The 27,355-nt window shown below is 35.9% G+C and overlaps 2 protein-coding genes and 1 long non-coding RNA gene across 3 annotated transcripts; 1 reads left to right on the top strand and 2 right to left on the bottom strand.

Moving 5' to 3' along the window:
* Positions 1–3,033: 3,033 nt before the first annotated feature.
* Positions 3,034–11,290, bottom strand: LOC116028740 (carotenoid 9,10(9',10')-cleavage dioxygenase 1-like). Its single transcript, XM_031270550.1, has 14 exons — positions 10,797–11,290; positions 9,324–9,394; positions 9,152–9,166; positions 7,934–8,045; positions 7,301–7,400; positions 7,146–7,208; positions 6,398–6,508; positions 5,778–5,962; positions 5,126–5,264; positions 4,905–5,019; positions 4,541–4,642; positions 4,202–4,453; positions 3,959–4,070; positions 3,034–3,241 (listed from the first exon to the last, which is right to left on the bottom strand). Exons 1-14 carry the CDS (start codon positions 11,184–11,186, stop codon positions 3,212–3,214), a joined length of 1,797 nt encoding a protein of 598 aa, XP_031126410.1. The 5' UTR covers positions 11,187–11,290; the 3' UTR covers positions 3,034–3,211.
* Positions 11,018–11,473, top strand: LOC116028742. The gene is made up of 2 exons (XR_004100202.1): positions 11,018–11,152; positions 11,302–11,473. It is a non-coding gene; the product is annotated as an uncharacterized LOC116028742 (long non-coding RNA).
* Positions 11,474–13,062: 1,589 nt separating this feature from the next.
* LOC116028741 (carotenoid 9,10(9',10')-cleavage dioxygenase 1-like) lies at positions 13,063–20,206 on the bottom strand. Its single transcript, XM_031270551.1, has 14 exons — positions 19,725–20,206; positions 18,813–18,883; positions 18,633–18,647; positions 17,745–17,856; positions 17,208–17,307; positions 17,027–17,089; positions 16,258–16,368; positions 15,611–15,795; positions 14,978–15,116; positions 14,757–14,871; positions 14,375–14,476; positions 14,036–14,287; positions 13,771–13,882; positions 13,063–13,278 (listed from the first exon to the last, which is right to left on the bottom strand). Exons 1-14 carry the CDS (start codon positions 19,968–19,970, stop codon positions 13,249–13,251), a joined length of 1,653 nt encoding a protein of 550 aa, XP_031126411.1. The 5' UTR covers positions 19,971–20,206; the 3' UTR covers positions 13,063–13,248.
* Positions 20,207–27,355: the final 7,149 nt, after the last annotated feature.

Below are 27,355 nucleotides of genomic sequence, written 5' to 3'. Positions count from 1 at the left end.
TTCCTCACTTCAAATTTCATCTCAAATGGGTTTACTTTGAGAACCAATTTCTCATTCACCCATTATCCATTTTGAGCATACAATATATGGATCTCTTCGTCTCACTACGAAGAACCCGAATCCACTTTGACCCGACCCAAATCGGTTGTGAACCCCACTTAAAATTGTACCACAAAATGGCCACTTAAATGCCATTTTAGTGCTATTTTTCCAACAATGACTTCATCAACCTTATGGAGTATTGAAGCAAACATAGAAGACGAGGGAGTGGCAACAATTGGTTGAGCCTCACCAACCAAGATCTTTGATTCCTAAGACATTTAATTGGCCAATATTGCTTTCCTCCTCAACTGATTCTATCAAGATAAGTGGCGGCTCATATTATATACTTAATAACAACAATGTTTATGGTTCAGTCCCCTTTGTTCTGTCAAGTGAAAAAAAAAAAGTAGTATAATTGTAGCTTCATACAAATCAGATTTCAAGATTGATTCTTCCATGGTGGGGGAATTTGTGAGCTTTCAAGTGTTTTTTTGGTTTGGCGAATTAGATTGAAGATAATGTGCATCATTGACTCCCTTTAATTTAGTCCTCTCTTGAATATAAGTGAAAGAGATATACCGATGCTATGATTTTGCCCATTCTCTATCACTTCTTTTGGTATATTTTCAACATTCAATTTGTGCAAGTAATGCATACTCATTCTTCTTAGGCTTTTCATGTTTGCAACTCATATAACGTAACAAAGCCAACATTTTAAAATTCAATATAATTATGAAACTGAAACAATAATCACCCAAAAATAACAATAATATTGTTGACCTATTTTAGATTCAAATATGTGGTTTTTGCAAACTAGCACAAATAAACTAATTGCATATAAAACACTACCAACAAAAAAAAGCAGACAAGCAATGAACACGACTACAATGACAAACCTATCAAAAAACGAATTAACAAAACTTAAAGTAATTCTAATCAAAAGTAGTATTTGCTACCTAATAAATATTTAGATAATTGTTATTAGAAAAGTACAAACATTAATTTTGATGCTAACTATAATAAGCTTATCATATATAATCTTACATTGATATACTTGGAATTACTTATTTAAATATAAACATTGAACATTAATTAAATCTACAATGTCCATCGAAAGCTAGTACAAAAATAAATTTTAGTAACACATTGTCATCAATCACTAGCTCCAGCTTTTATATGTGAATGGGATCTCGTAAGCACTGAAAATTACAACAGCCTCGAAAGGGTTTTCATCTACTGCTCTTTCCCTACGGCGAAAAGGTTCATCTCTTAGATATGTTTGTAATATTTTATTTTTCGAAGTTCGTTTTTTTTAGACTGGTTTATTCGTTCTGATTCTCTCATATATGGGCAATTCCGTGAGAAAGTTTTGATCTTTGAGATATGATTGATTGGCAATAAATAGTTATAAGAAAAAATAGAAAAAAAGATTGAGTCTTGACTCCTGTATTCTAATATGCTCAAATTGAATATTTTTGGATTGAATTTCTGTGAGTGTACTTGTTAACCATTGGATTTTAATGCCTCTATGATTTTGAACTCTTGGCAAAATTATACTCCGTAACTGATTACCCACAAAGCACGTAGGAGGAGATAAATGTCCACTTTAGGCATAATCCACACACTGCTGCTGCCAAGTTTCAAACTTGGTCTCTTCTCCCAAATCCTGCATACTAAACCACTAAGCTAAGCCGGTATGGACGGTGTCTTGATCTTCTGATGACATGAATAGTGGGATCATTTAATATACGTAATTAGTTGAGAATTTGTAGCATTAGTTGTCAACTTTCCAGGTTTTAATTCCCTCTGTTTTTGCAATTTGCTAAGTAATGTTGTTATTTGATCATTCATGACTCCTGGGAGAATAATGCAAGAATGCCTGCTATGGTTAAACGTTAAAGCCATCCAATAGAGACTGGAGAGCCAAGTATCATACAATCGACTGTGTAAATGCAACCCTGGTGGTGTGGTTTTGGCAGCAATGGTACAACTTCCTTTAGGCACGAAGGAAATGAGCCTATTACTGATGGGACAATCTAGTCTCGGGGAAATGCAAAAGAGTAATACGGTAATGGCTCCCATTTTGGTATACTTACTGCTCTGCTGTTCCCAAATGGAACTTGTGGGTCATTCAATTGTAAGCTAGTTGTTGCTAGTTGTGGTACATAGATTAAAACTTAATGGTAAGTTGGGGATAAGTGGAGGGTGTTGAAACCAATAATTGCAAGGGATTAGTCACTGTATTGGACGGTGAAAATCTTAGGTACACCCAATAAAATGTAGGGTTTTTTTACTGAAATGTGAAAAAATGTAGTGTAGGAGACAAAAATAAGAAGTATCTTTTTTTTTTTTTTGACAAAAATAGGAAAAACGAGTTTGGGAAATGCGTGTAGCTTCAGAAATGCATTTCCCAAACTCGAATGACCTTTTATTAATGACGCATGGTCGCCTTCTCCTGCGTATGATCTGCGTATTTAAAAAAAAAGATCATTCGAGTTTGAGAAATGCGTTTCTGAAGCCACACACATTTTCCAAACTCGTTTTTCCTATTTTTATCCCAAAAGAAAAAAAAAACCTTCCAATTTTTGTCTCCTACACTATATTTTGTCACATTTAAGTCAAAAATCCAAAAATGTAGAGGGATCTCTCCAGCATCATCTTTATGGTTGTATGGTTTATCCTACTTACACAATTGCGGTGCTCGGGCAATTCATTCTTGGCTTTGGTTACTTACGTGCGTGGGAGATCTGAAGAAAGGAACGGATGGTTTCAGATTGTTGTTCAGTTGGCCATCTATATCTATTTCCTTGACATCTTACCATTCTGTGTATAAAGATTCAAATCTGTTGTTATGTGAGCCTGTGCGTTTGTAACCTTCATCAGCCAATACTGTGTGCCAGTTGACAAAGGCAATGTGAATATGCCTGATCTCAAACATATATACTATTTCATTTTAATATACTTATGTACTATAACTATAATTAGAGACCATTTCTCTTAGTGTAAAGATATTAAAATGTTGAAAATGAAATCTGGAGTGTTGGGATATCTCTGCATATTAATAATCAGTAGCCATTTGCATTTTACAACAGGCACTTTAATTTGGATACATAAATGAAGTGCAGAAGGTGCCTTTGCCTATATATGTTTCTACTGCATTGACATAATCTCAGGTTTGTGCTTGTCTTTGAAGTTGTTCCTGAAAAATGAATGTATCATGATTTTAGCAAAACACCCTAACTTGAAGTTGTACATAAAATGTCTGCAATCTTAGGGTAACGAGGGAAACCCGCAGGCACTACCCCTGCCTTGCGACCCTAGTCTGCACAGGATTACAAGGAGGTAAACCAGCCTACGTTGCCCATAGCGGTTCAAACTGAGAAGGCTGAGATTCAAACTCGTGACATTGTGGTTACAAGTCTATATCTTTAGCCATCTTGGCTAGGGTAACCCCCAAATGTCTGCAGTCTTAGGGTAACGAGGGAAACCCACAGCCACTACCCTTGCCTTATGACCCTAGTCGGCAAAGAACCACAATAAAGTAAACCAGCCTAGGTTGCCCATAGCTGACATATTCAAACCAAAAAGGCTGGGATTCGAACTTGTGACATTGTGGTTACAAGTCTATATCCTCAGTCATCTTGGCTAGGGTAATCCCCAAATGTCTTCAGTCTTAGGGTGATGAGGGAAACCCGCAGCCACTACCCCTACCTTGCACCATAGTTGGCAAAGGACCACAAAGAGATAAACCAACCTAGGTTGTCAATAGCTAGCCGGTTCACACAAAAAATGTTAGGATTCAAACTCGTAACATTGTGGTTACAAGTCTATATCTTTAGCCAACTTGGTTAGGATAACCCCAAATGTCTGTAGTCTTACTCTTAGGCAAAGATGTGAAATAAAGCAGAGAGCTGACCTCATTCACAAAGAAGGCATGGAATCCGTAAGGAACTCTGTTGGGCAATTCAACAACAGCAACTGGATCAGCTGACATTGTTTTTGCATCAATTACATTCACTGCTGATTTCCTGATACAAGTTATGAGATAACATAACTGATTTGGTCAAGATGGTTTACACTTCAAAAACACAAGACCAGTGCCATTGTTGGTGGTTTAGTCAAATGCAAATGCAAAAAGAGGTGGATGAGGTGAATGTACCCGGTGTTCTCATCATGCACAAACAATATCAAGTAGCCATCATCTTCATCACATGTGGAACTCGCCTCCCGGGGAACAAAGATAGCCTCTGAACCAAATCGCCCCGGTCCTAAGTCGAAGATGCCTTTGATATTCCCTCCAACTTCAAGCTTTGTTTTCCCTGTCTCTGGCTCAGCATGCAAGTCAAATTTGACAATCCCTTTCACCTTGGCAAGGTCACTCAACATGGTTGCGTATACATATCGTTGCTTCCTACATTTCAACAACACTGGATTGAGAGCTCTCTTCTAAAAACTAGTTTGTTTGAACTCTCAGAAAATAACAAGGATGGTAGTATACCTGCCAATGTAATTCTCATTCACTCGTGGAAAATCAACTGCAGATTCTGATAATTTTTTCTGGGAAGCAAGACCTGTTTTCATGTTAAACCTCATTTCGTACCTGACAAGTATGGCCGAAATTAGGGACAGAGGAAGTAATAAATAGGATCGGGATTTATCACAAGTGTTAGGACCAAGTCCAGCACTAGGTGGCTAGGGGTCGAGATTGTTATGCGGAAGCCTGAAGGGCCAAGTCCTGTACCTTGCCTCTTGAAAATGTGACGGTATAAAGAAATAAAGTTATGTCTTCGCTACAAGTTATAGCTTTTGGCATAGTTGTAAGAACTTGATTCTAACAAAAAGCTCAGACAGAGTTCACGTACAGTTCGTTTACGAAATCAAGGGAGTCTTTGACAGTTCCACTAGCCATGTCTAAATCTGGGTTTTGGATGCGGCAGCTAATCATAACAACTTCATCTCCCTCCTCCCATGCATTGGCTAGTAAACAAGTACCAAAAAGGAAAAGACAGGGAAAGCTAAAATGCTGAGTTTATTGTGTGTAATATTATGCTTACATGTAAGTACATAGATTGCAAACTCTCACCATTGTGAAATATGAAGCAGTTGGGAAGCTCAAACCATTTGATCAGGAGTTCATTCTTCGCATAGTGTGGGAGGACTCCAAAACGCGCCTTTTTGGTAGCATCAAATTTGTACGCAAATTGCTTTTTTGTCACCATTTCCTAAACTTATAATGAAACTAAATCAGAAAACTTAACTCTGTAGCTAGTAGCGAAGAAACAACTTTATTTTTTTATATACCGCCACACAGTTTTGAGAGACAGGGTGCTTGACTTAACCCTTGATGCTTCCGCCTAACAATTCCCTAGTCACTGAGTGCAGGACTTGGCCCTTTATCGGCCTTAGCTCTGATACCTCTTATTAGAAATAAGCGCTTATCACTACAACAAAAGTTATAGCTAGTACCGAAGGTGCAACTTTATTTCCTTATACCGCCGCACGTTTTTGAGAGGCAGGGTGTGGGTTGAGCCCGAACTTGGCCCTTCATGCTTCTACCCAACAATCTCCCTAACAACCGGGTGTTGAACTTAGCCTTTTACCGGCCTCCGCCCGACAGTGTGTGTGTTACTTTCCAGATTTGATACTCCTTTTTTCATTAAAACTCAACCAACATTGATGTCACAAAGAATCACATTGAAAAAGAGAAAAAAAAAATCAGAAAACTGGCAAACCACCTTTGGCTGGAAGTAAAGAGGCAGATCCATGAAAATTGCATAGTTTTCAGTAATAGCAAAATCATGCATCATTATAGATGCTGGTATTGTTATTGGAACTGGATCATGCATTAACCCATCCTTTGATATAACTCTGTATGTCACAAACGGGGCTTTTAGCGCATAACCGAAGGTAAACATCTCTCCTGCATCCAAAAATTACAAAGTGAAGCCAAGACAAATATTTTTTCAGAAAATAAATATATGCAGTTCATCATGTATCAATTTTGTATCCCTGATTGAGTTTTCAGAATGTTAATTCTAAGATCGCTAATTATTTTGGCATAAACATTCAAATGGACTGTTTTGGAATCAAGCACTTACTAATGCACTAAAAGCTATAGCTCATAACGAAAGCGTAACTATATTTTCTTATAGATGCCCTTTTCCGGCCTCCACCCGACAATTCCCTTAGCCACCAATTGCTGGACTCAGCCAGTTATCGGCCTTTACCCAACAGACTGCTCATAGCATTAACCCCCAAGACTAATGTTTACATAATACTATGATATAATCATCTTCTCGGTTAACTTATATTTATAAGCAATGTATAATTAGCATTAATGTGGCATTATTCTTACCAGTTACTGGGTCAACCTTTGGATGAGCAGTGAATGCATGTTCCAATCTTTTGTCATAATCCAACATGCCAAGTGTTTGTAGATCACCGTCCTCCAAAACCTTAATTGCATCTATAGAGTATGAGAAGCCACCATTAACACTGTTAGAAGAAACCAAATAAAAATAAAAATAAAAAAACAGCAAAAAGCTTATTATGTGCTTCTATCAGGGGCTTCTTAACCACAAGAACAAACATACAACAGAGAAAGCTAATACAGTGTTGGCATTGCCAAGCCTAGAGTATGTTTAAGAAACAAGAAAACATTTAGATTGTTGGGTGGAGGCCGGTGAAAGGCCAAATCCAGCAATTAGTGGCTAAAGGGATTATTGGACGAAGGTGAGTGAAGGGTCAAGTTCAACACCTGCCTCTGGAAAATGTGATGGCGGTATAAGGAAATAAAGTTGCACCTTTGTTCTGAGCTATAACTTTTGGCATAATAATAAGTGTTTGATCCTAACAAGCGATATCTGAGCTGGGGAGAGAGGATTGTTGGACGGAAACGAAGTGCCAAGTCCAACAATTGGTGGTAGTGATAAACACTTGATCCTAACAAGTGGTATCTAAGCAAGAGTAAAAGTTGTGCTAGGAGGAAAATTTCTTAGGCAGAAACCGGTGAAGAGCCAAGTCCAACACCATTGGTAAGGGCTTAATCCTAACACAATAAAAGATAGCGTTGAATATGGAAGAAAGGAGGCGTGACGACTTACATGGTTTATCTGCCTCGTGAAGTGCCAAAAGCCTCCCACCATGATATATTAGAGCTGTATTGGCTGAAAGAAAGTGAAAAATTCTTGCAATGAGAAATAAAGAAAAGCTATGTTGGACCAAACTGCATGCAAACCCACCATGACCCCCCACATACCTGTTCCATCTCCATAAGAATTATCAAGTACTTTTAGCTTGATTCTCAGCATTTCCAGGTAGACTGTGAGTAGTCCAAACATCCCTTTTAGATCCCCAATCTGCAGATGTTGTATCAAACAAAATAGGCAAAAACTTGTGTGAGACGGATCTTTATTCGTGAGACGGGTTGAGTCAATATGAAATGTAATACTTATACTAGCAAATGCAATACTAAATCATGAACAAAATATTACAGTACATTTTATCTTGATCCGACTCGTCTCACAGATAATGGTCTCACACAAGTGTGACCCAACAAAATATATAGCATGTATGACTTGATAGTGGTCATATTTGGTAATATAGTAAGCTTATCAATCATTTTTTTTTATTTGACCACTATTAATTGTTTGACTTGGTTAAACAATCAATACAAGTATTTCATTAATTAGCTTTTTGTAACAGTTTATTGCTCCAATAAAATTCAAAAAGTTGTTCAAAGTATTGTTTTTTCGATCAACTTTTTGATAAAGTCATTTTGCATGCAATAAGATATCAGTTAACAGCCAATTTATAAAACACATTAGCTCACTAACTCAATCAGTTAACAACTAGCTATCAGCTAATAGATGTAACCGAGATGCATGCTCGCCTTCATAAACATCGCTCTTCCAAAAAACTCTTCTTGTTTAAGACGTGATGTCTTCACAAATCGTGACACATACGTTGCTTTTCCATCTTTAATGCGCAAGCCATGGATCATCCTGCAAATCGGAAATTCATCCGTTAAGCATCCATATATTAAAAATATAAGAGAAAACATATGAGTTTATAACAATTACTAGTTTTTCTTATGCGATGCGCAAAAAATAGGTGCCTAATATTATTATTTTATATTTTAAATTTATTTAAATTTTAAAATAGTAAATAATAATAATAATAATAATAATAATAATAATAATGTAAAATATTTTTATAAATTAGATATTTACATTTTAAAAAATAATTAACATATAACTCTAATATTTAATGTGTATATATTATTATTATTGAAGAAGATAAGAAAATATATGGTGGATGCATGTGCATAGTAACAATAGTGGAAAAGATAACGGAAGTTATAACGTTAGGGGTATATTTGTCCAAAATATTATGTAGTACAACTTTTATAGCATAATGTACAAAAAAAAAAACTTAACGGAAAAAACGGACATAAATGAGGGGTATAACATTCATTCACATTTATTATGTTTTTAGATTATACAATGAATCATGATTCACACACCGCTATGTGAACCATTATCTAATACAATTGTCAAATTAAACTTGTAGTATGTAATGCAATCATTACGGTCCACACAGTTGTGTGGATCACGGTCCAAAAACACATTAAGTACGTTATTCTAACTCATAAAATACATTATTCCAACACATCAAGTACATTATTCTACCTCATAAAATACATTATTCAAACATATAAAGTATATTATTATAACTCATAAAATACATCATCTTACCTCAGAAATTTCATTATTTTAACACATAAAATACATTATATATTATTCTAACTTATAAAATACATTATCTTACCCAAAAAAATTTTATTATTTAACACATATAAAGTACATTATTCTAACTCATAAAATACATTATTTTATCCCAAAATGTTCATTATTCTAACATGTGCATGGAATAATGAATTTTTTAACATTAAAACTACGTTGTATTGGACCGTAGTACACACAATAATTGACATTATAGCCTAATTAAGTGATATTGACCCAAACAACTACACTTCTTCTCCATAAACAAATTAAATGAATTAAAATGTGCTTCGAATAAGCTAAGGAGTATGAAGAAAAGAACTTACCCATCTCCATCAAACCTGCAAAAATGGAGAACAAGGATAAGCTTTGGAACAGACAATAAAAATTTGATCTGTTTATCAGTGAGAATACAATATATTGATTTTCATGAATACTTCGTTTTTCCAAAAGCTTAGGAATATTATTGAGAATATATTTGACTACAAAGAACCATACCAATGATATCCAGCCACAGGAGCAAATTTTGGGTTGGAACCAACCCTCACAAACTCACCATTCAGGCATTCCTACAATGAAAAGACATACGTTGTACTAATTACTCAGTATATAATATTCACATTACATTGTCATTTGAAGTAGTGAGGGACAAGAGGAAGGCAAAAAACAGTGGGAAAAATGACTGAAATGATCTAAAATGGAGAAGAAGAGATCAAAATATGACAGTATTCAAAATTGTACAATATAGGAAAATGGAAAATTTGTAATTTATACATCTCCATCATAGGTCAATTATCAATGTCACTTCTGAATTATTAATACTATAAATATTGTCCATCAATTTCAAAACGGTACATATATCGTCCTTCCCGTAGTGTAAATGTTGCGATTCACGGTACATATATTGTTCCTTCCGTAGTGTAAATGTTGCGATTCACGGTACATATATTGCCCCTCCCGTAGTGTAAATGTTGCGACTCACGGTACATATATTGTCCCTCCCGTAGTGTAAATGTTGCGATTCACGGTACATATATTGTTCCTCCCGTAGTGTAAATGTTGCGATTCACGGTACATATATTGTCCCTCCAGTATGGTACAGAAGAGACAATATATATACCGTTTTGAATCACTAAAAATTCATGAGTGACATTGATATATAATTGACATATTATAGAGGGATATAAATTACAATTTTTTCTAGGGAAAAACTCATTTGAGACTTGAGTTTCTTGTCAGAAACGTTAGTCGCAAATGAATTTCTTAAAAATTCAAAATGATTTTTTTTCGTAAAATACGAGAAACAGCGCGTTTCTTGTATATATATCTCGTATTTTAACGAAAAAAATTCATTTATGCTCGTTTCTTGTATTTATACGTCTTATATTCTAAAGAAAAAAATTTCATTTATCTGAACATGAAGGAAGAAATAGAGTCGTTAGAACGGACTTAGTCCGTCCCACTCCGTCAAAAAGGTGAGACAAACTTTAAATTTTATTGTCCGTATTTTGGTGGGCTTTTTAGCCCGCTTGTCAAAATGATAGACTTTGACGGCAAATTATTGTGTGGACCATGGTCCATGCAGCTGTGTGAACCATAATAAAAAGTACATTAAAAAATGTACTAAATGTACATTATTTTTGTACTGAATGTACATTATTTTTATACTATAAAAATAATGTACATTCAGTACACAAATAATGTACATCCCCTGAATATAATGTACATTATTTTTATATTGAATGTACATTATTTAATAGTATGGTCCACACAACTATGTGGACCATGGTCCACACAATAATGATTGGACTTCGACAAGGTTAGCTAGGCGGGCCGCCCTCCCTGGCAAGCTTTGACGGGTCTCGCTCCCGTCAGCCTGTTTCGATTGGTCTAAGAAGAAAACAGTGAAGAAAATTTGAAAGGAGAAAAAAAAAAAACAAATAAAAAGAAGAAATTATGAAGTGGACTTACAGGGAGATGGCCAATAACAGGAAGGTCCTTACAAGGAGGAGTCTCTTGAGTGGGACCAAAATTACCAGAAAGATAATGGAGCGTGGATGATGAAGATGAAGATGAAGAATGATGCATTAGCTTCACTAACACCCACTCCAACCACTCTATGCCCTTTGCAGCAATTCCATTCCTCGGCTTTGGATTCACCGCCACCACCGCCTCTCCCCCTTCCCTCTCCCCTTCTCCATTGTCTGCTAATTTCTTCCCCATTTCTGTCTCTCTCTCTATACAACTATGAATTGTATGCGCATATATGTACTGAGACATACAGAGCAGAGCAGGTAGATTAAGTATACGGAATGATGGAATCCGAGGTAATGCTACTGCGCACGTTGTCTCATTTCCCATTCTTAATTGTTATTTGTCAATCAAATCCAAATGTCGGACGCCAAAAACAAGGCCGGCCGGTCATCTCCTTTCTTGTAATTTCCTCTTTAATTTTTATTTATTTTTTCTGTGGCAGAGGAGGGTTTTGAAGGAGGTATCATGAGGACAACGAATCAATTTTTCTTGACTGAATTTCATTTTTGGTCTTATTATTATAGAGACATGTACACTTTTAGTCCACCTTACTTAATTTTATCGTATTGCAAGTTAACAACAACTATTATTTAACGTGTTTCACATTTAGTCCACCGTTAGTATTTTCGTTAGTTGGCCGTGTAATTCAAGGACATTTTCATTTTGTTAATATCTTTACGATTATTAGATTTTATATAATATAAATTTAAGGGATAAGAGATAAGATAAGATAAGATATGTTTATAGCACAATTATGTAAGTTATACTAGTTGTAAAATTCTTTCAGAGACAAATATACAAAAATTAAATTTAATATCACATTGTCATCAACCAGACAACCACTAGCTCCAGCTTTCATATGTGAATGGGATCTTCGTAAGCACTGAAAATTACAACAGCCTCGAAAGGGTTTTCATCTACTGCTAGGTTCATCTCTTTAGATATGTTTGTAATATTTTATTTTTTAAAGTTCATTTTTTTTTTGAAATTGGTTTATTCGTTCTGATTCTCTCATATATGGGCAATTGATATATGATTGATTGGCAAGAAATAGTTATAAGAAAACGTAGAAAAAAATATCGAGTCTTGACTCCTGTATTCTAATATGCTCAAATTGAATTCAATTGCTTGCTTTTTTGGATTGATTTCTGGTTGGAAAAATAGCATGAAATGACATTGAAAATGATTATTTTGTGGTACAAATATTAGTGGGGTACACTTCTGTTTTGGGTTGGGCCAAAGCAGATTCGAGTCTTTCGTCTAAGATTGATATATTGTAGCGGTTAATGAGTAAATGAGAAATCGATTCTCAAAATAAATCAGTTTGATTTGGAAAATAGAGGTGGAAAGGGTTTAAAATAGCCTTTGTCCCACATTCTATAGGATAGAGGCTATCTTGCGCGCGCAGGTGCACATTGGAATCTATTGTTACAAATCATTGGAAGTATATTTAGTACACAAATAATGTACTTTTTGTTATAGTCCACAATAATTTATTGTAGTATGTGACAAATTATTGTGCGGACCATAGTCCACATAATACTGTGTAGATCATAAAAAAAAAGTACATTTTTAATATACTAAATGTACATTATTTGTATACTGATTGTACGTTATATAATATAATGTACATTCAATATACAAATAATATACCTCCTCTGAATACAATGTATATTTTTAATATACTAAATGTACATTATTTGATAGTATGATTTACACAGCTGTGTGAACCATGGTACACGCAATAATAATTGACGCTGGGTGGGCCAGATTAATTATATTGCAATCCAAATTATTCTGAAAATCCATTTTTTTTCTTAGTAGCTGACTAGAGGGATCTCTCCAGCATCATTTTTATGGTTGTATGGTTTATCCTACTTACACGATTGCGGTGCTCGGGCAATTCATTCTTGGCTTTGGTTACTTACGTGGGAGATGCGAAGAAAGGAACAGATGGTTTCAGATTGTGTTTCAGTTGGCCATCTATATCTATTACCTTGACATCTTACCATTCTGTATATATAAAGATTCAAATCTGTTGTTATGTGATCCTGTGTGTTTGTAACCTTCATCAGGCACTACTTTGTGCCAGTTGACAAAGGCAATGGGAATATGCCTGATCTCAAACATATATACTATTTCATTTTAATGTACTACAACTGTAATCAGCGACCATTTCTTTGAGTGTAAAGATATTATAATGTTGAAAATGAAATTTGGAGTGTTGGGATATCTCTACATATTAATAATCAGTAGCCATTTAATTTGCATTTTACAACAGGCACTTTGGATACATAAATGAAGTGCAGAAGGTGCCTTTGCCTATATATGTTTCTGCTGCATTGACATGATCTCAGGTTTGTGCTTGTCTTGCTGCATTGACATGATCTCAGGTTTGTGCTTGTCTTTGAAGTTGTTCCTACACAATGAATGTATCATGATTTTAGCAAAACACCCTAACTTGAAGTTGTACATAAAATGTCTGCAGTATTAGGGTGACAAGAAAAACCGGCAGCCACTAAACCTGCCTTGTGACCCTAGGTAAATCAGCCTAGGTTGCTCATAGAGTCATAGCTGACCGGTTCAAACCAAGAAGGTTGAAATTCGAACTCGTGACATTGTAGTTACAAGTTTATATCCTTAGCTATCTTGGCTAGGGTAACCACTAAATGTCTGCATTCTTAGGGTGACGAGGGAAACTCGTACCTATTACCCCTGCCTTGTGACCCTAGTCAGCAAAGGATGTAAACCAGACCATAGCTGACCAGTTCAAACCAAGAAGGCTGGGATTTGATGAACTCGTGACATTGTGGTTACAAGTCTATATCCTTAACCGTCTTGGTTAGGGTAACCCCCAAAGTTCTGCAGTCTTAATCTTAGACAAAGATGTGAAATAAAGCAGAGAGCTGACCTCATTCACAAAGAAGGCATGGAATCCATAAGGAACTCTGTTGGGCAATTCAACAACAGCAACTGGATCAGCTGACATTGTTTTTGCATCAATTACATTCACTGCTGATTTCCTGATGCAAGTTATAAGATAACATAACTGATTTGGTCAACATGTTTACACTTCAAAAACCACAAAACCAGTGCCATTGCTGAAGTTTTAGTCAAATGCAAATGCAAATAAAATAAAATTAAAAAAAAAAAAAAGGTGGATGAGGTGAATGTACCCGGTGTTCTCATCATGCACAAACAATATCAAGTAGCCATCATCTTCATCACATGTGGTACTCGCCTCCCGGGGAACAAAGATAGCCTCTGAACCAAATCGCCCCGGTCCTAAGTCGAAGATGCCTTCAACATTCCCTCCAACCTCAATCTTTGTTTTCCCCGTCTCAGGCTCAGCATGCAAGTCAAATTTGACAATCCCTTTCACCTTGGCAAGGTCACTCAACATGGTTGCGTATACATATCGTTGCTTCCTGCATTTCAACGACAATTGAGAGCTCTCTTCTAAACACTAGTTTGTTTGAACTCTCAGAAAATAACAAGGGTGGTACTATATATACCTGCCAGTGTAATTTTCATTCACTCGTGGAAAATCAACTGCAGATTCTGATAATTTTTTTTGGGAAGCAAGACCTGTTTTCATGCTAAACCTCATTTCGTACCTGACAAGTATGGCCGAAATTAGGGACAGGAAGCAATAAATAGGATCACGATTTATCACAATGTGTTGGACAGAGGCAGGTGAAGGACCAAGTCCAGCACTAGGTGACTAGGGATCGAGATTGTTATGCAAAGACTGAAAAGCCAAGCCTAGCGCCTTGCCTCTTGAAAATGTGGTAGTATAAGGAAATAAAGTTACGCCTTCGCTACAATCTATATATAGCTTTTGGCGTAGTGGTAAGCACTTGATCCTAACAAGAAGCTCAGATAGAGTTCACTTACAGCTCGTTTACGAAATCAAGGGAGTCTTTGACAGTTCCACTAGCCATGTCTAAATCTGGGTTTTGGATGCGGCAGCTAATCATAACAACTTCATCTCCCTCCTCCCATGCATTGGCTAGTAAACAAGTACCGAAAAGGAAAAGACAGGGCAAGCTAAAATGCTGAGTTTATTGTGTGTAATATTATGCTTACATGTAAGTAAATAGATTGCAGACTCTCACCAGTGTGAAATATGAAGCAGTTGGGAAGCTCAAACCATTTGATCAGGAGTTCATTCTTCGCATAGCGTGGGAGGACTCCGAAACGCGCCTTTTTGGTAGCATCAAATTTGTACGCAAGTTGCTTTTTTGTCACCATCTCCTGAACTTATAACTGAACTAAATCAGGAAACTTAGCCCTATAGCTAGTAACGAAAACGCAACTTTATTTCTTTATACCGTCACACATTTTCAAGAGACAGGGTGCTGGACTTGACATTTCAGGACTCCGCCCAACAATCTCCTAGCCACCGGGTGCTGGACTTGGTCCTTTACCGACCTCTGCCCAACAATTCTCCCAATTGGGTCTGATTTCCCTTGTTAGGATCAAGTGTTTACCACTACCCCAAAAGCTATAACTAGTAGTGAAGGTTCAATTTTATTTCCTTATACCACCACACGTTTTTGAGAGGCAGGGTGCTGAGCTTGGCCCGAACTTGGCCCTTCATGCCTATGCCCAACAATCTCCCTAACCACCGGTTGTTGGACTTGGCCTTTTACCGGCCTCCGCCCAACAGTGTGTGTGTTACTTTCCAGATTTGATACTCCTTTTTTCATTAAAACTCAACCAACATTGATGTCACAAAGAATCACCACCTTTGGTTGGAAGTAAAGAGGCAGATCCATGAAAATTGCATAGTTTTCAGTAATAGCAAAATCATGCATCATTATAGATGCTGGTATTGTTATTGGAACTGGATCATGCATTAACCCATCCTTTGATATAACTCTGTATGTCACAAACGGAGCTTTTTGCGCATAACCGAAGGTAAACATCTCTCCTGCATCCAAAAATTACAAAGTGAAGCCAAGACAAATATTGTGTCAGAAAAGAAATGTATGCAGTTCATCATGTATCAATTTTGTATCCCTGATTGATTGTTCAGAATGTTAATTCTAAGATCACTAATTATTTTGGCATAATATTCAAATGGACTGTTTTAGGATCAAGCGTTTACTACTACACCAAAAGCTATAGTTGATAGCGAAAGCATAACTTCATTTTCTTATAGACCGCCATTACATTTTCGAGAGGCATGGTGTTGGACTTGACCCTCTGACCTCCATCCAACAATTCCCTTAGCCACCAATTGCTAGACTTGGCCCGTTCCCGACCTCTGCCCAACAGACTGCTCATACCCGCAAGACTAATGTTTACATAATATATATGATATAAGCATCTTCTTAGTTAACTTATATTTATAAGCAGTGTAGAATTAGCATTAATGTGGCATTATTCTTACCAGTTACTGGGTCAACCTTTGGATGAGCAGTGAATGCATGTTCCAATCTTTTGTCATAATCCAACATGCCAAGTGTTTGCAGATCACCATCCTCCAAAACCTTAATTGCATCTATAGAGTATGAGAAGCCACCATTAATTAACACTTAGAAGAAAAAAAAAAAAAGCAATAAGCTTATTATGTGCTTCTATCAGGGGCTTCCTAACCACAAGAACAAACATACAACAGAGAAAGCTAATACAGTGTTGGCATTGCCAAACCTATCTAGAGTATGTTTAAGAAACAAGAAAACATTAAGATTGTTGGGCAGAGGCCGGTGAAACGCTAAGTTCAGCAATTGGTGGCTAAGAGGATTGTTCGACGGAAGCGAGTGAAAGGTCAAGTCCAACACCTGCCTCTGAAAAATGTGATGATTGTATAAGGAAATAAAGTTGCATCTTTGCTATGAGCTATAACTTTTAACATAGTGGTAAGCATTTGATCCTAACAAGTGGTATTTGAGCTAGGTCAGGTGCTGGGAGGGGGATTGTTGGGAGGAGACAAAGTGCCAAGTCTAGCAACTGGTAGTAGTGGTAATCACTTGTCCTAACAAATGGTATTTTTTTTTTCAAAAAACAACAAATAGTGTTTAAGTGAGTAAAAATTGTGCAGTTAAGACTGACATGTCTTGAGAGGAAAAATTCTTAGGTGGAGACCGGTGAAGGGTCAAGTTCAGCACGTTGTGGTAAGCGCTTAGATCCTAACACAGATAAAAGATATCGTTGCTTACATGGTTTATCTCCCTCGTGAAGTGCCAAGAGCTTCCCATCATGATATATTAGAGCTGTATTGGCTGAAAGAAAGTGAAAAATTCTTGCAATGAGAAATAAAGCTAGCTAGCTATTCCATTAATGTGGACAGGAAAAGCTGTGTTGGACCAAACTGCAAGCCCACCATGACCCCCCACATACCTGTTCCATTTCCATAAGAATTATCGAGTACTTTTAGCTTGATTCTCAGCATTTGCAGGTACACTGTGAGTAGTCCAAACATCCCTTTTAGATCCCCAATCTGCAGATGTTGTATGTATCAAACAAAATATATAGCATGTATCACTTGATAGTGGCCCTATTTGGTAATATACTTAGCTTATCAGCTAATTTTGACTTATTTGACTACTATTAACTGTTTGACTTGGTTAAACAGTCAATATAAGTGTTTAATTAATTGGCTTTTTGTAGCAGCTTATTGAAAGTTAGAATTCAAAAAGCTGCTCAAAGTAGTTTTGTTGATCAGCTTTTTGAGAAAAGTCAGTTTGCATATAATTAACTATCAGCTAACAATCAATTACCAAACATCTTTCTACAATAAGCTAATATTATCAACTAGTCGAACTCACTAACTCAATCAATTAACAACTATTTACCAAAAGAGGAAAGTAAAAGGAAGTAGATAAGAGGTAAAGAAAAATAAATCTCAAAAATGAAAGATGTAAGTGAGATGCTCGCCTTCATAAACTTTGCTCTTCCAAAAAACTCTTCTTGTTTAAGACGTGATGTCTTCACAAATCGTGACACATACGTTGCTTTTCCATCTTTAATGCGCAAGCCATGGATCATTCTACAGATCCGAAATTCATTTGTTAAGAGTTCATATTAAAAATATAAGAGAATATAAGAGAGAACATATATATAAGTTTATAAGCAATTGTTATGCAGTGGAGTAGTGAACCATGATCCACACAATTCTATGTGAACCATTGTCTAATCATTATTGCGTGGATCGTGGTCCACGGTCCAAAAACACATAAAGTAGATTATTCTAACTCCAAAAACACATAAAGTAAATTATTATAATTCATAAAATACATTATTCCAACACATAAAGTACAATATTCTAACTCATGAAATACATTATTCCAACACATAAAGTACATAATTCTAACTTATAAAATACATTATCTTACCCCAAAAATTTCATTATTTTAATACAAAGTACATTATAGATTATTCTTATTCATAAAATACATTATTCAACTTATAAAATGCATTATCTTACCCCAGAAATTGTATTATTTTAACGCATAAAGTATATTACTTTAACTCATAAAATACATTATCTTACCCCAAAATATTCATTATTCTAACACGTGGAACAATGAATTTTTTTAATATCAAAACCACGTCGTTTTGTAATGTGGTCCACACAATAATTTATCGAATGAATGACCATGAGCTAATTGATTAGATTTAATATTTTTGTATAGTGTGACCTATATGTATTATAGGCCAGTTAAGTGACATTGAACCAAACAATTGTACTTCTTCTCCATAAACAAATTAAATGAATTAAAATGTGCTTCGAATAAGCAAAGGAGTATGAAGAAAAGAACTTACCCATCTCCATCAAACCTGCAAAAATGGAGAACAAGGATAAGCTTTGGAACAGACAATAAAAATTTGATCCTTTTATCAGTGAGAATACAATATGTTGATGTTCATGAATACTTTGTTTTTTCAAAAGCTTACGATTATAAACATCTTATTGAGAATATATTTGACTACAAAGAACCATACCAATGATATCCAGCCACAGGAGCAAATTTTGGGTTGGGACCAGCCCTGACAAACTCACCATTCAGGCATTCCTACAATGAAAAGACATACATTGTACTAATTACTCTGTATATAATATTGATATTATAGTCATTTGAAGTAGTGAGGGCCAAGAGGAAGGCAAAAAACTGTGGGAAAATGACCGAAATGATCTAAAATGGAGAAGAAGAAATCAAAATAGGACAATTTTCAAAGTTGTACAATATAGGGAAAAAAAATTGTATGCCAATTGTTAATCCCTCCTAAATTATTAGTGGTGTAAATGTTACTCTTCAATTTTTAAGACGGTACATATACTGTCCCTCCCAGTGTAAATATTGCCCCTCACTATACACTCATGTACGGTACGGGAGAGACAATATATATATTGTTTTGAAAATAAAGGGCAACATTTAACATATTACATATTATAGAGAGGAACATAAATTACAATTTTTTATAGGGAAAAAACTCATTTGGGACTGAGTTTCTTATCAGTTTCTTTCATAAAATACGAGAAAGGGCGATGATTGAGAAATGCATGTGGGCATGCATTTTTTGTATTTATACGTCTCGTATTTTAGCAAAAAAAAAAAAAATTATTAAAGCATGTATGTAGAAAGAAATAGAGCCTGACTTAGCGCGTCCGGCCCATTCAAAAAGACAAGACAGACTTCGAATTTTATGACCCGTATTTTGGTGGACCTTTTAGCCCGCTCTGTCAAAATGACAGGCTTTGGCAAGATGGGCTAGGCGGGTCGACCTCCCTGGCAGACTTTGACGGGTCTCATCCCCGTCCGCCTGTTTCGATTGCCCTAAGAAGAAAGCAGTGAAGAAAATTTGAAAAGAAGAAAACAACAAATTAAAAAAGAAGGAACTATTATGTGGACTTACAGGGAGATGACCAATAACAGGAAGGTCCTTGCAAGGAGGAGTCTCTTGAGTGGGACCAAAATTACCAGAAAGGTAATGGAGCGTGGATGATGAAGATGAAGAATGATGCATTAGCTTCACTAACACCCACTCCAACCACTCTATGCCCTTCGCAGCAATGCCATTCCTCGGCTTTGGATTCACCGCCACCACCGCCTCTCCCCCTTCCCTCTCCGCTTCTCCATTCTCAGCTAATTTCTTCCCCATCTCTCTCTCTCTCTTTTACTCTCTCTACAACTATGAATTGCCCTGCACATATATGTACTGACACACACAGAGCAGAGCAGGAAGGGCAGGCAGATTAAGTATACGGCATGATGGAATCTGAGGTAATGCTACTGCCCACGTCGTCTCATCTCCCATTCTTGTCATTCATCAATCAAATGCAAATGTCGCACGCCAAAAACAAGGCCAGCCGGTCATCTCCTTTCTTGTAATTTCCCCTTTAATTTTTCTGTGGCAAAGGAGGGTTTTGAAGGAGGTATCATGTGGAGTGTGGACAACGAATCAATTTTTCTTTAACAATATCATAATAAATTTATTTTTAAAGAATAAGGATCAAATAGACACCCAAATTATATGTTATAATGTACTTGGGTCACTAAATTTTAAAAAATTGTAATTAGATCACTAAATTAACCAATTTCTTTCAATTAATCCAATTTGTCGTTTATCAAATTTCTAACTAGTTACCCATAGAGTCGTCAAAACGGACTTAACTCACCGAGTTATCCCTCCCCGCGAAAAAGACAGGACGGACTTTGATATATTGGGCTCGTATTTTGGCGCGCTTTTTAGCCCGCTCCGCCTGACTCGTGGATTTTGACTTGGTGGGCCGGCGGGGGCTATATATATAATTTACGTTTACAGTAAACTGTAAACCAAATTCAATTACACTTGAATGTTTGTTTGCAATTTACTTAAACTCAAGTTCAATATATATAATCAAGTTAAAAAATTTTAGTATATTGCATAAATGATTTGTTATTTACTTATGGATTAATACATTATGTATTTCATTTATTAGTTATTATTATGTTTAAAAAATTACAAATGAATCAATTTTTCTTTTACAATATCATACTAAATTTATTTAAGGAATAATGGTTAAATAGACCACCAAATTACGTGTTATAATGTACTTGGGCCATTGAATTTTAAAAAATTGTTATTAGATCTCTGTATTAACTAATTTCTTTCAATTAATCCAATTTGTCAGTTTATCAAGTTTCTAACTAGTTACCCCTAGAGCCGTCAAAGCGGGTTTAACCCGCTGAGTTACCCCGCCCTACACCACAAAAAGGACGGCGCAGGCTTTGATATTTTGGGCTTGTATTTTTGCGGCACACCTCGCCTAACTCGCGAGTTTTGGCTTGACGGGCCGGCGAGGGCTATATATATAACACAATTGAATTTTAGTTAACACAAATTCAATATATATATATATATATATATATATAATCAAGTTAAAAAAAATTTAGTATATTGTATAAATGATTTGTTATTTATTTATGGATTAATACATTATGTATTTGATTATTTATTAGTTATTATTATGTTTAAAATATTACAAATGCATTAATATATGTTTAAACTATCCAAATTATTTTAGTATACACTTTTTTTTTATTAATTTCTATTTAAATTTAAAACTTTTAAAATTTGGCGAGCCCCTGCCAAGGCCCGCAGGCTTAAAGCTAGACGGGGCAGGCCGACCTCCCATAGGCCCGTATTTTGGCAAGCTTTTTAGCCCGCCCTCGCCATATGGCGGACCCGTCCCGCCGGCCCATTTCGACAACTCTAGTTACCCCTCCACCTAGGATGTTGACGTGGAATTTTTTTTAAAAAAAATATTTTCTTTTTAAATTAATTTGTTTTGTTTACCTTTGTTTTAATTTGTTTGCCCGGCCTATCGTAGGCATACTCCCATTGCCGGCACTCTAAGGGGAAGCTGTTGAGCTGATTTGGGTTCCTGGTGACTGTATTGTATATGATAATTTAAATTTAGAGCTACGCACCAAAAGTTCTATGACTATTTAACATATAAAGGAGCAATTAAGACATAGTTCAACTCGCTAAGATAAAATGTATTCTCTTTATAATACGTACACCATTGAATGTTAACCATGTAGGTTACAAATGAGTGTTTGTACGAAATAGAAATAAGAATGATGAGGGTGTGTGTGATATAAAGCAAGTTTTATAGCCCAAGGATTCACGTAGAGACCCAAAATTGGTTTTGACCAAATACACTCTCCCACAATATATGGCATTAAGTTTTGCTACATATTATCATTGGCAGAATAACAAATTTAGATATGCAACTAATATTTATTTTTGAAAAGTCCCAGATGGATTTAAAGTTCTCAAAATGAAAATGAGAGAAAATGAAAATCGCAACATGTATAATGTTAAGTTATGAAGGTTTTATGTGTCTTGGAATAGTCAATAGTTGATTGAGTGTTTTCCTCCTAAAGAAGGAATATGCAAATAATATGTGTCATTATGTGTTAATTAAGCAATTGCTAATGGAGTTATTTATTTGCTTATTTATTATCAGATGAGTTTATGCATAACTATTTTTCAATCACATATATAGAGAGTTTGATGATATTAGCTCATGCCTAAAGACGGAGTTTGAAATGAAAAACTTGTGAAAACCAAGTATTGTCTCGGCTTGCAGATCAAGAATTTCCTTGAAGAAATTTTATGCACTAGTGAGCCTACTTGAAAAACGTCTTGAAGATGTTTTATATGGATAAATATCATGTACTTATCACACTAACGGTTGTCCAATCTCTTGAAGCAAATAAGAAACCATTTAAACTCGAAGATGATAATAAGAATATCCTAAGACCAAAGTCTATTACTTCATTGTCATTGGAGAACTACTTTGGGACCAGAAGTTCCATAATCGCATCGGGCTTGAAATTATATTTGCAGTGAAATTGCTAACAACATTTAGCACTCATCTTACAATTAAATATTGGAATAGGGCTTAACATATCCTCTAGTATCTTTGAGATACAAAGATTTGACATTTATGTGAGAAACCAAGATTTGGTTTTTGATTGGCTACTTGGGTACTGGCTATTCTGTTTGATCCCAATCATGCCAAGTCTTAAACTGGTTATGCAATGAATCACCCCTAATGTTCTAAATGAGGACAATAATGGTTGGGTTGCACAAATGATAAATGGGTATGTTTATGAATATTTGACAAAGCATATGTAGTGTCAAAATTAAACTCACATGCGCTCCAGAAGGGTTACAAGATTATTGTACAAAAGATTTACTCAAGTGACAATCCAGCAGATTTGTTCACAAAGTCTATTGCTACACTTATTTCTAGAAAGATGTCTTTATGTGTAGGCTTTGAAGATCGTTATCTTTAGGGGAGTGGCATATACTTGGACTAATCCTAAAGATTGGACTTGAATCAATCCTGGAGATTGGGTCACGAAGACCAACAACTGTACTCTTTTTCTTTTGATTGAGTTTTGATGTTGTTTTCTTAATTAAAGGTTTCCTTTGAGTTAGATTATGATTCCCTATCTTAGTCTCCCTATGGCTACCTCTTATATATATACCTGCAATCTCTGTATCTTTGTAATTATTCTCATTCAATACAATACCACCGTTCTCATCTGGTATCAGCTAGCTAGGGTTTCTTGTTCCTATGGCTGAAGGATTTGTTAATTCCTATAAACAGACCGTTTCAGATGTAGTTGTATCGTCCATGTCTACCGTCATCACCTCCTCATCCACTGACCATCACTTTATCAGTATTAAACTAACCTACAAAAAATTCTTGTTTTGGAGGACTCAAGTTGTTCCGTTTCTTCGTGGACATGATTTAATGGGATTCGTAGATGGCAGCAACCCATGCCCCGAGGCGTTTCTTCCTACGGCCGCCGGTAACACTGCGCCCCCCACCCTAAATCCAGCTACGCTGCATGGGTTCGTCAAGATCAAACATTACTCTCTATGCTTATATCCTCGCTGTCCGAGGAAGTTATGCCCCTTGCGATTAGTCGCCGAACATCCAAAGCTGTTTGGGATGCCATTGAACAAGCTTTGGTGTCTTCATCGCGGGCTAGGTCTTTGAATTTTCTTAGTCAACTTCAGGCTCTTCACCAAGGAGATTCATCAATTGCAGATTATATTGGGCGAGCTCAAGTGGTGATTGAGGATCTTACGCTCGCTAGTCGACCGGTCTCCCTTGATGAACAAAACTTTTTTTGATACATTCAGCCCAATGGTTAAACTGACTAATGTCAAGTTACTTTTATCTTTGGCTTTATATTCTGGCTGGGTCATTAGATAACTTGATGTTCATAATGCCTTTTTAAATGGAAATTTAACTGAGACTATCTACATGCATTAGCCACCTGGCTATATTGATACATAGTTCCTTGATTATGTCTGTTTGTTAAAACGTTCGTTGTATGGGTTAAAACAGGCTCCTAAAGCTTTGTTTAATCGTCTACACAGATTTCTTCTATTTGTTGGTTTTAAAGCTTCAAAGAAAGATGTATAATTATTTCATTATTCACTGTGATAGATACCCAACATGAGTACCCAGTCGGTACCACCTAATAGGCAGTCGAGCCTCAGACTCGGCAGTCAGCACTCGAGACGTGACCAGTCGACTCTTCAACTATCTTTCCATAACCTACAAATTATTACACAATTATTGTGCATTTATTAACCAATTATTACCCCACTACCTCCCATTTATCACTCATTAACCACTAATTAATTACCTATTCATTACCTATTATTACCCATAAACACTCCATTATTAGGGGATAATCACTCAGCATGTGCACCACCCTCTATTCTACTATAAAAGAATGAGTCAGAAACCAGGTTGGGTGGGACATTTTTTGAATATAGAGAAGAGCCCACGAGTCCACATTATATGTACAAAATTCTTATACAAAATAGTGAATTTTGGCTTGGCACTACCCAAAAAAGCGCGCCCATGGTTGTTACCCTTTCGATTTTCACATTAAAATTATGGTGTTCACTCTTGTCTCTATTTATTCATTTTTACATTTTATGGATTCAATCGGTTGTGTTGGCCCGCCGAGTGACCACCCCGGGGTCACAAAACTATCACACTAAAATTTGACTTTATGTACATCTTGGTTTATGTTGATGATATATTTGTGATAGGGAGTGATCAAAATCTAGTGAATGTTATTGTCAAAACTGTCTACTGGTTTTAAGATTAGATATCTTGGTGAGCCTGATTTTTTTCTTGGTATTGAGACAATTAAAAGTGATGATGGAGTGTTACTTTCTCAACAGCGTTACATGACAGATATTTTAAAACGTGCTGGTATGACAGATTGCAAGACTTTATCCACCCCTATTCCTATCTCGAAATCTATCCATATTAATGCAGATATATGTGATGATCCTACTAATTAAGTACAAGAGTTTAGCTATGGCACTGTAGTACCTCATAGTCACACGCCCAGACCTGTCATTTGCAGTCAATCACTCAATCAGCTTTGCCAGCATTTTCAAAAAAAAAAAATCAGCTTTGCCAGTATATGCATGCGCCTACAGTTTCCTATTGGGAGCAATTGAAACGCGTATTGAGGTATGTTAAGGGGGCTATTACGTATGACATTCGTATTAGGAAATCTGTGTCTAGAGATTTGCGTGCCTTTTCTGATTCTTACTAGGCTGGCTGACCTAAAGTTTGTAAGTCAACTAGTGGGTATGCTGTGTTTCTAGGATCAAATCTTATTTCTTAGGTCTGCAAGAAGCAAAGAACTATTGCTAGATCTTCTATAGAGGTTGAGTACAAAGCTCTAGTATATGTCTGTGCTGAGGTAATCTGGATCTTATCACTACTACGTGAGATTAATGTTACCAATAATATTTCTGTTCCCAAGTTATGGTGTTGCAATCTTGGTGCTAAATACATGTGTGCAAATCCAATTTTTCATGCTCGTACCAAACATGTGGAGATTGACAATCACTTTGTTAGAGACAGAGTTGCTTCTAGAGATATTCAAGTGAACTTTATTTCAACCAAAGATCAACTTGCTGATATTTTTACTAAGGCTCTGTCTAGTCCTAGATTTTCTTTTCTTAGAGACAAGCTATATGTTACTAACTTACCCTGTGCTTGAGGGGGACTATTAGGACTCTATGTATTTGAGTTAGATTATGATTCTCTATCCTAGTCTCTATGTGACTCTCTCTTGTATATATACCTGTGATCTCTGTATCTCTGTAATTATTCTTATTCAATACAATACCACAGTTCTCATCGTTCGTGTGTGTGTGTGTGTGTGTATTCTTTCTCTTTCCATTATTTGTTTTCGCTTTATTCCATTATATTCCTAACAAGTATTCGTAGATCAAAGTTTATGAGTATGCAAGTAACATAATGTACTTTCAGTTTATATACCTATAATTCACACATTATGTACATACATTAAACATATTATGAACTAAAAGTACATAATATATGGTGTTTGGCAAATAGTTGTTAGTGGTTAGTGGATTATGTTAGCGAGTTTGAATAGCTGATAGCATTAACTGGTTGTAGGAAAATGTTTAGTAAATTAGATGTTAGCTGATAACTAATTACATGTAAAATGACATTTAAGGATATGAGTGTATTGTGTTATTTTAACCTATAATAATAATAATAATAATAATACAATTGCTATTATTATTATTATTATAGAATTTATATATAAACAAAATAAACATATGTTCACAGGCTTAGGAAGCCTGTGAACACTAATCAATAATCACATGTTCTTTTGCTAATTATCTTCACAATATTAGGCAATGCGCTTATGAGCCCCGAAGACGGGTTGAAGCACCCCGTTGTCTAGTGTTGTAAAGAGACAATGAGAGTAACAGGACTGGCAAACAAGACTGTTGAACCCGTCTACACAGTCTCTTTTTTTTTATAAAAAATAAATTATTTAGGGGGTTTTGAAGAAAATAATTTATTTTCTCAAAACGTTGAGCAATAAGCTGTTATAAATAATTGAATAACCACACACGCATATCAAATCATACTGCTAATACTGATCAAATAAGTCAAAATTGACTTATAAGCTATTTTACCAAACAAAACCAATACTGCAAGTACATAATCTAGACATAAATTTATAATACGCATGGCAAACCTTGGTCCAGAATATACTTTGCAATTAATCACAATACAATATAAATCAAATACTCTATTTCTCTCTCTCTCTCTCTCTCTATATATATATATATATAATCAAATAGTCACAATTAAATTTTCAGGTAAGTTTCTACTCCTCAAAACAGTAGCTCAGTCCTTACCAACCTATGCAATGAGCATATTTCTCTTGCCCACAACCTTATGCTCTGAACTGGAGATCCTAATGAATGGCTACTGGTGGAAGGGGAGAGATTACAAAAACAGAGGTATCCGATGGTAATCATGGGATCGGCTAAGCATACCAAAGAGAATGGGAGGGATGGGTTTAGGCATTCACAACTTCAACCTGGCTCTTTTAGCTAAACAAGGTTGGCGGCTGATAACGTCTCCTTCAAGCTTGATGGCTAGAGTTGAAAGCAAG

Source organism: Ipomoea triloba, chromosome 9 (assembly GCF_003576645.1).
Source record: "Ipomoea triloba cultivar NCNSP0323 chromosome 9, ASM357664v1".
Lineage (NCBI taxonomy): Eukaryota > Viridiplantae > Streptophyta > Magnoliopsida > Solanales > Convolvulaceae > Ipomoea > Ipomoea triloba.
Note: the sequence above shows the minus strand (reverse complement) of the source record. Positions and strands in the feature narration are given on the sequence as shown.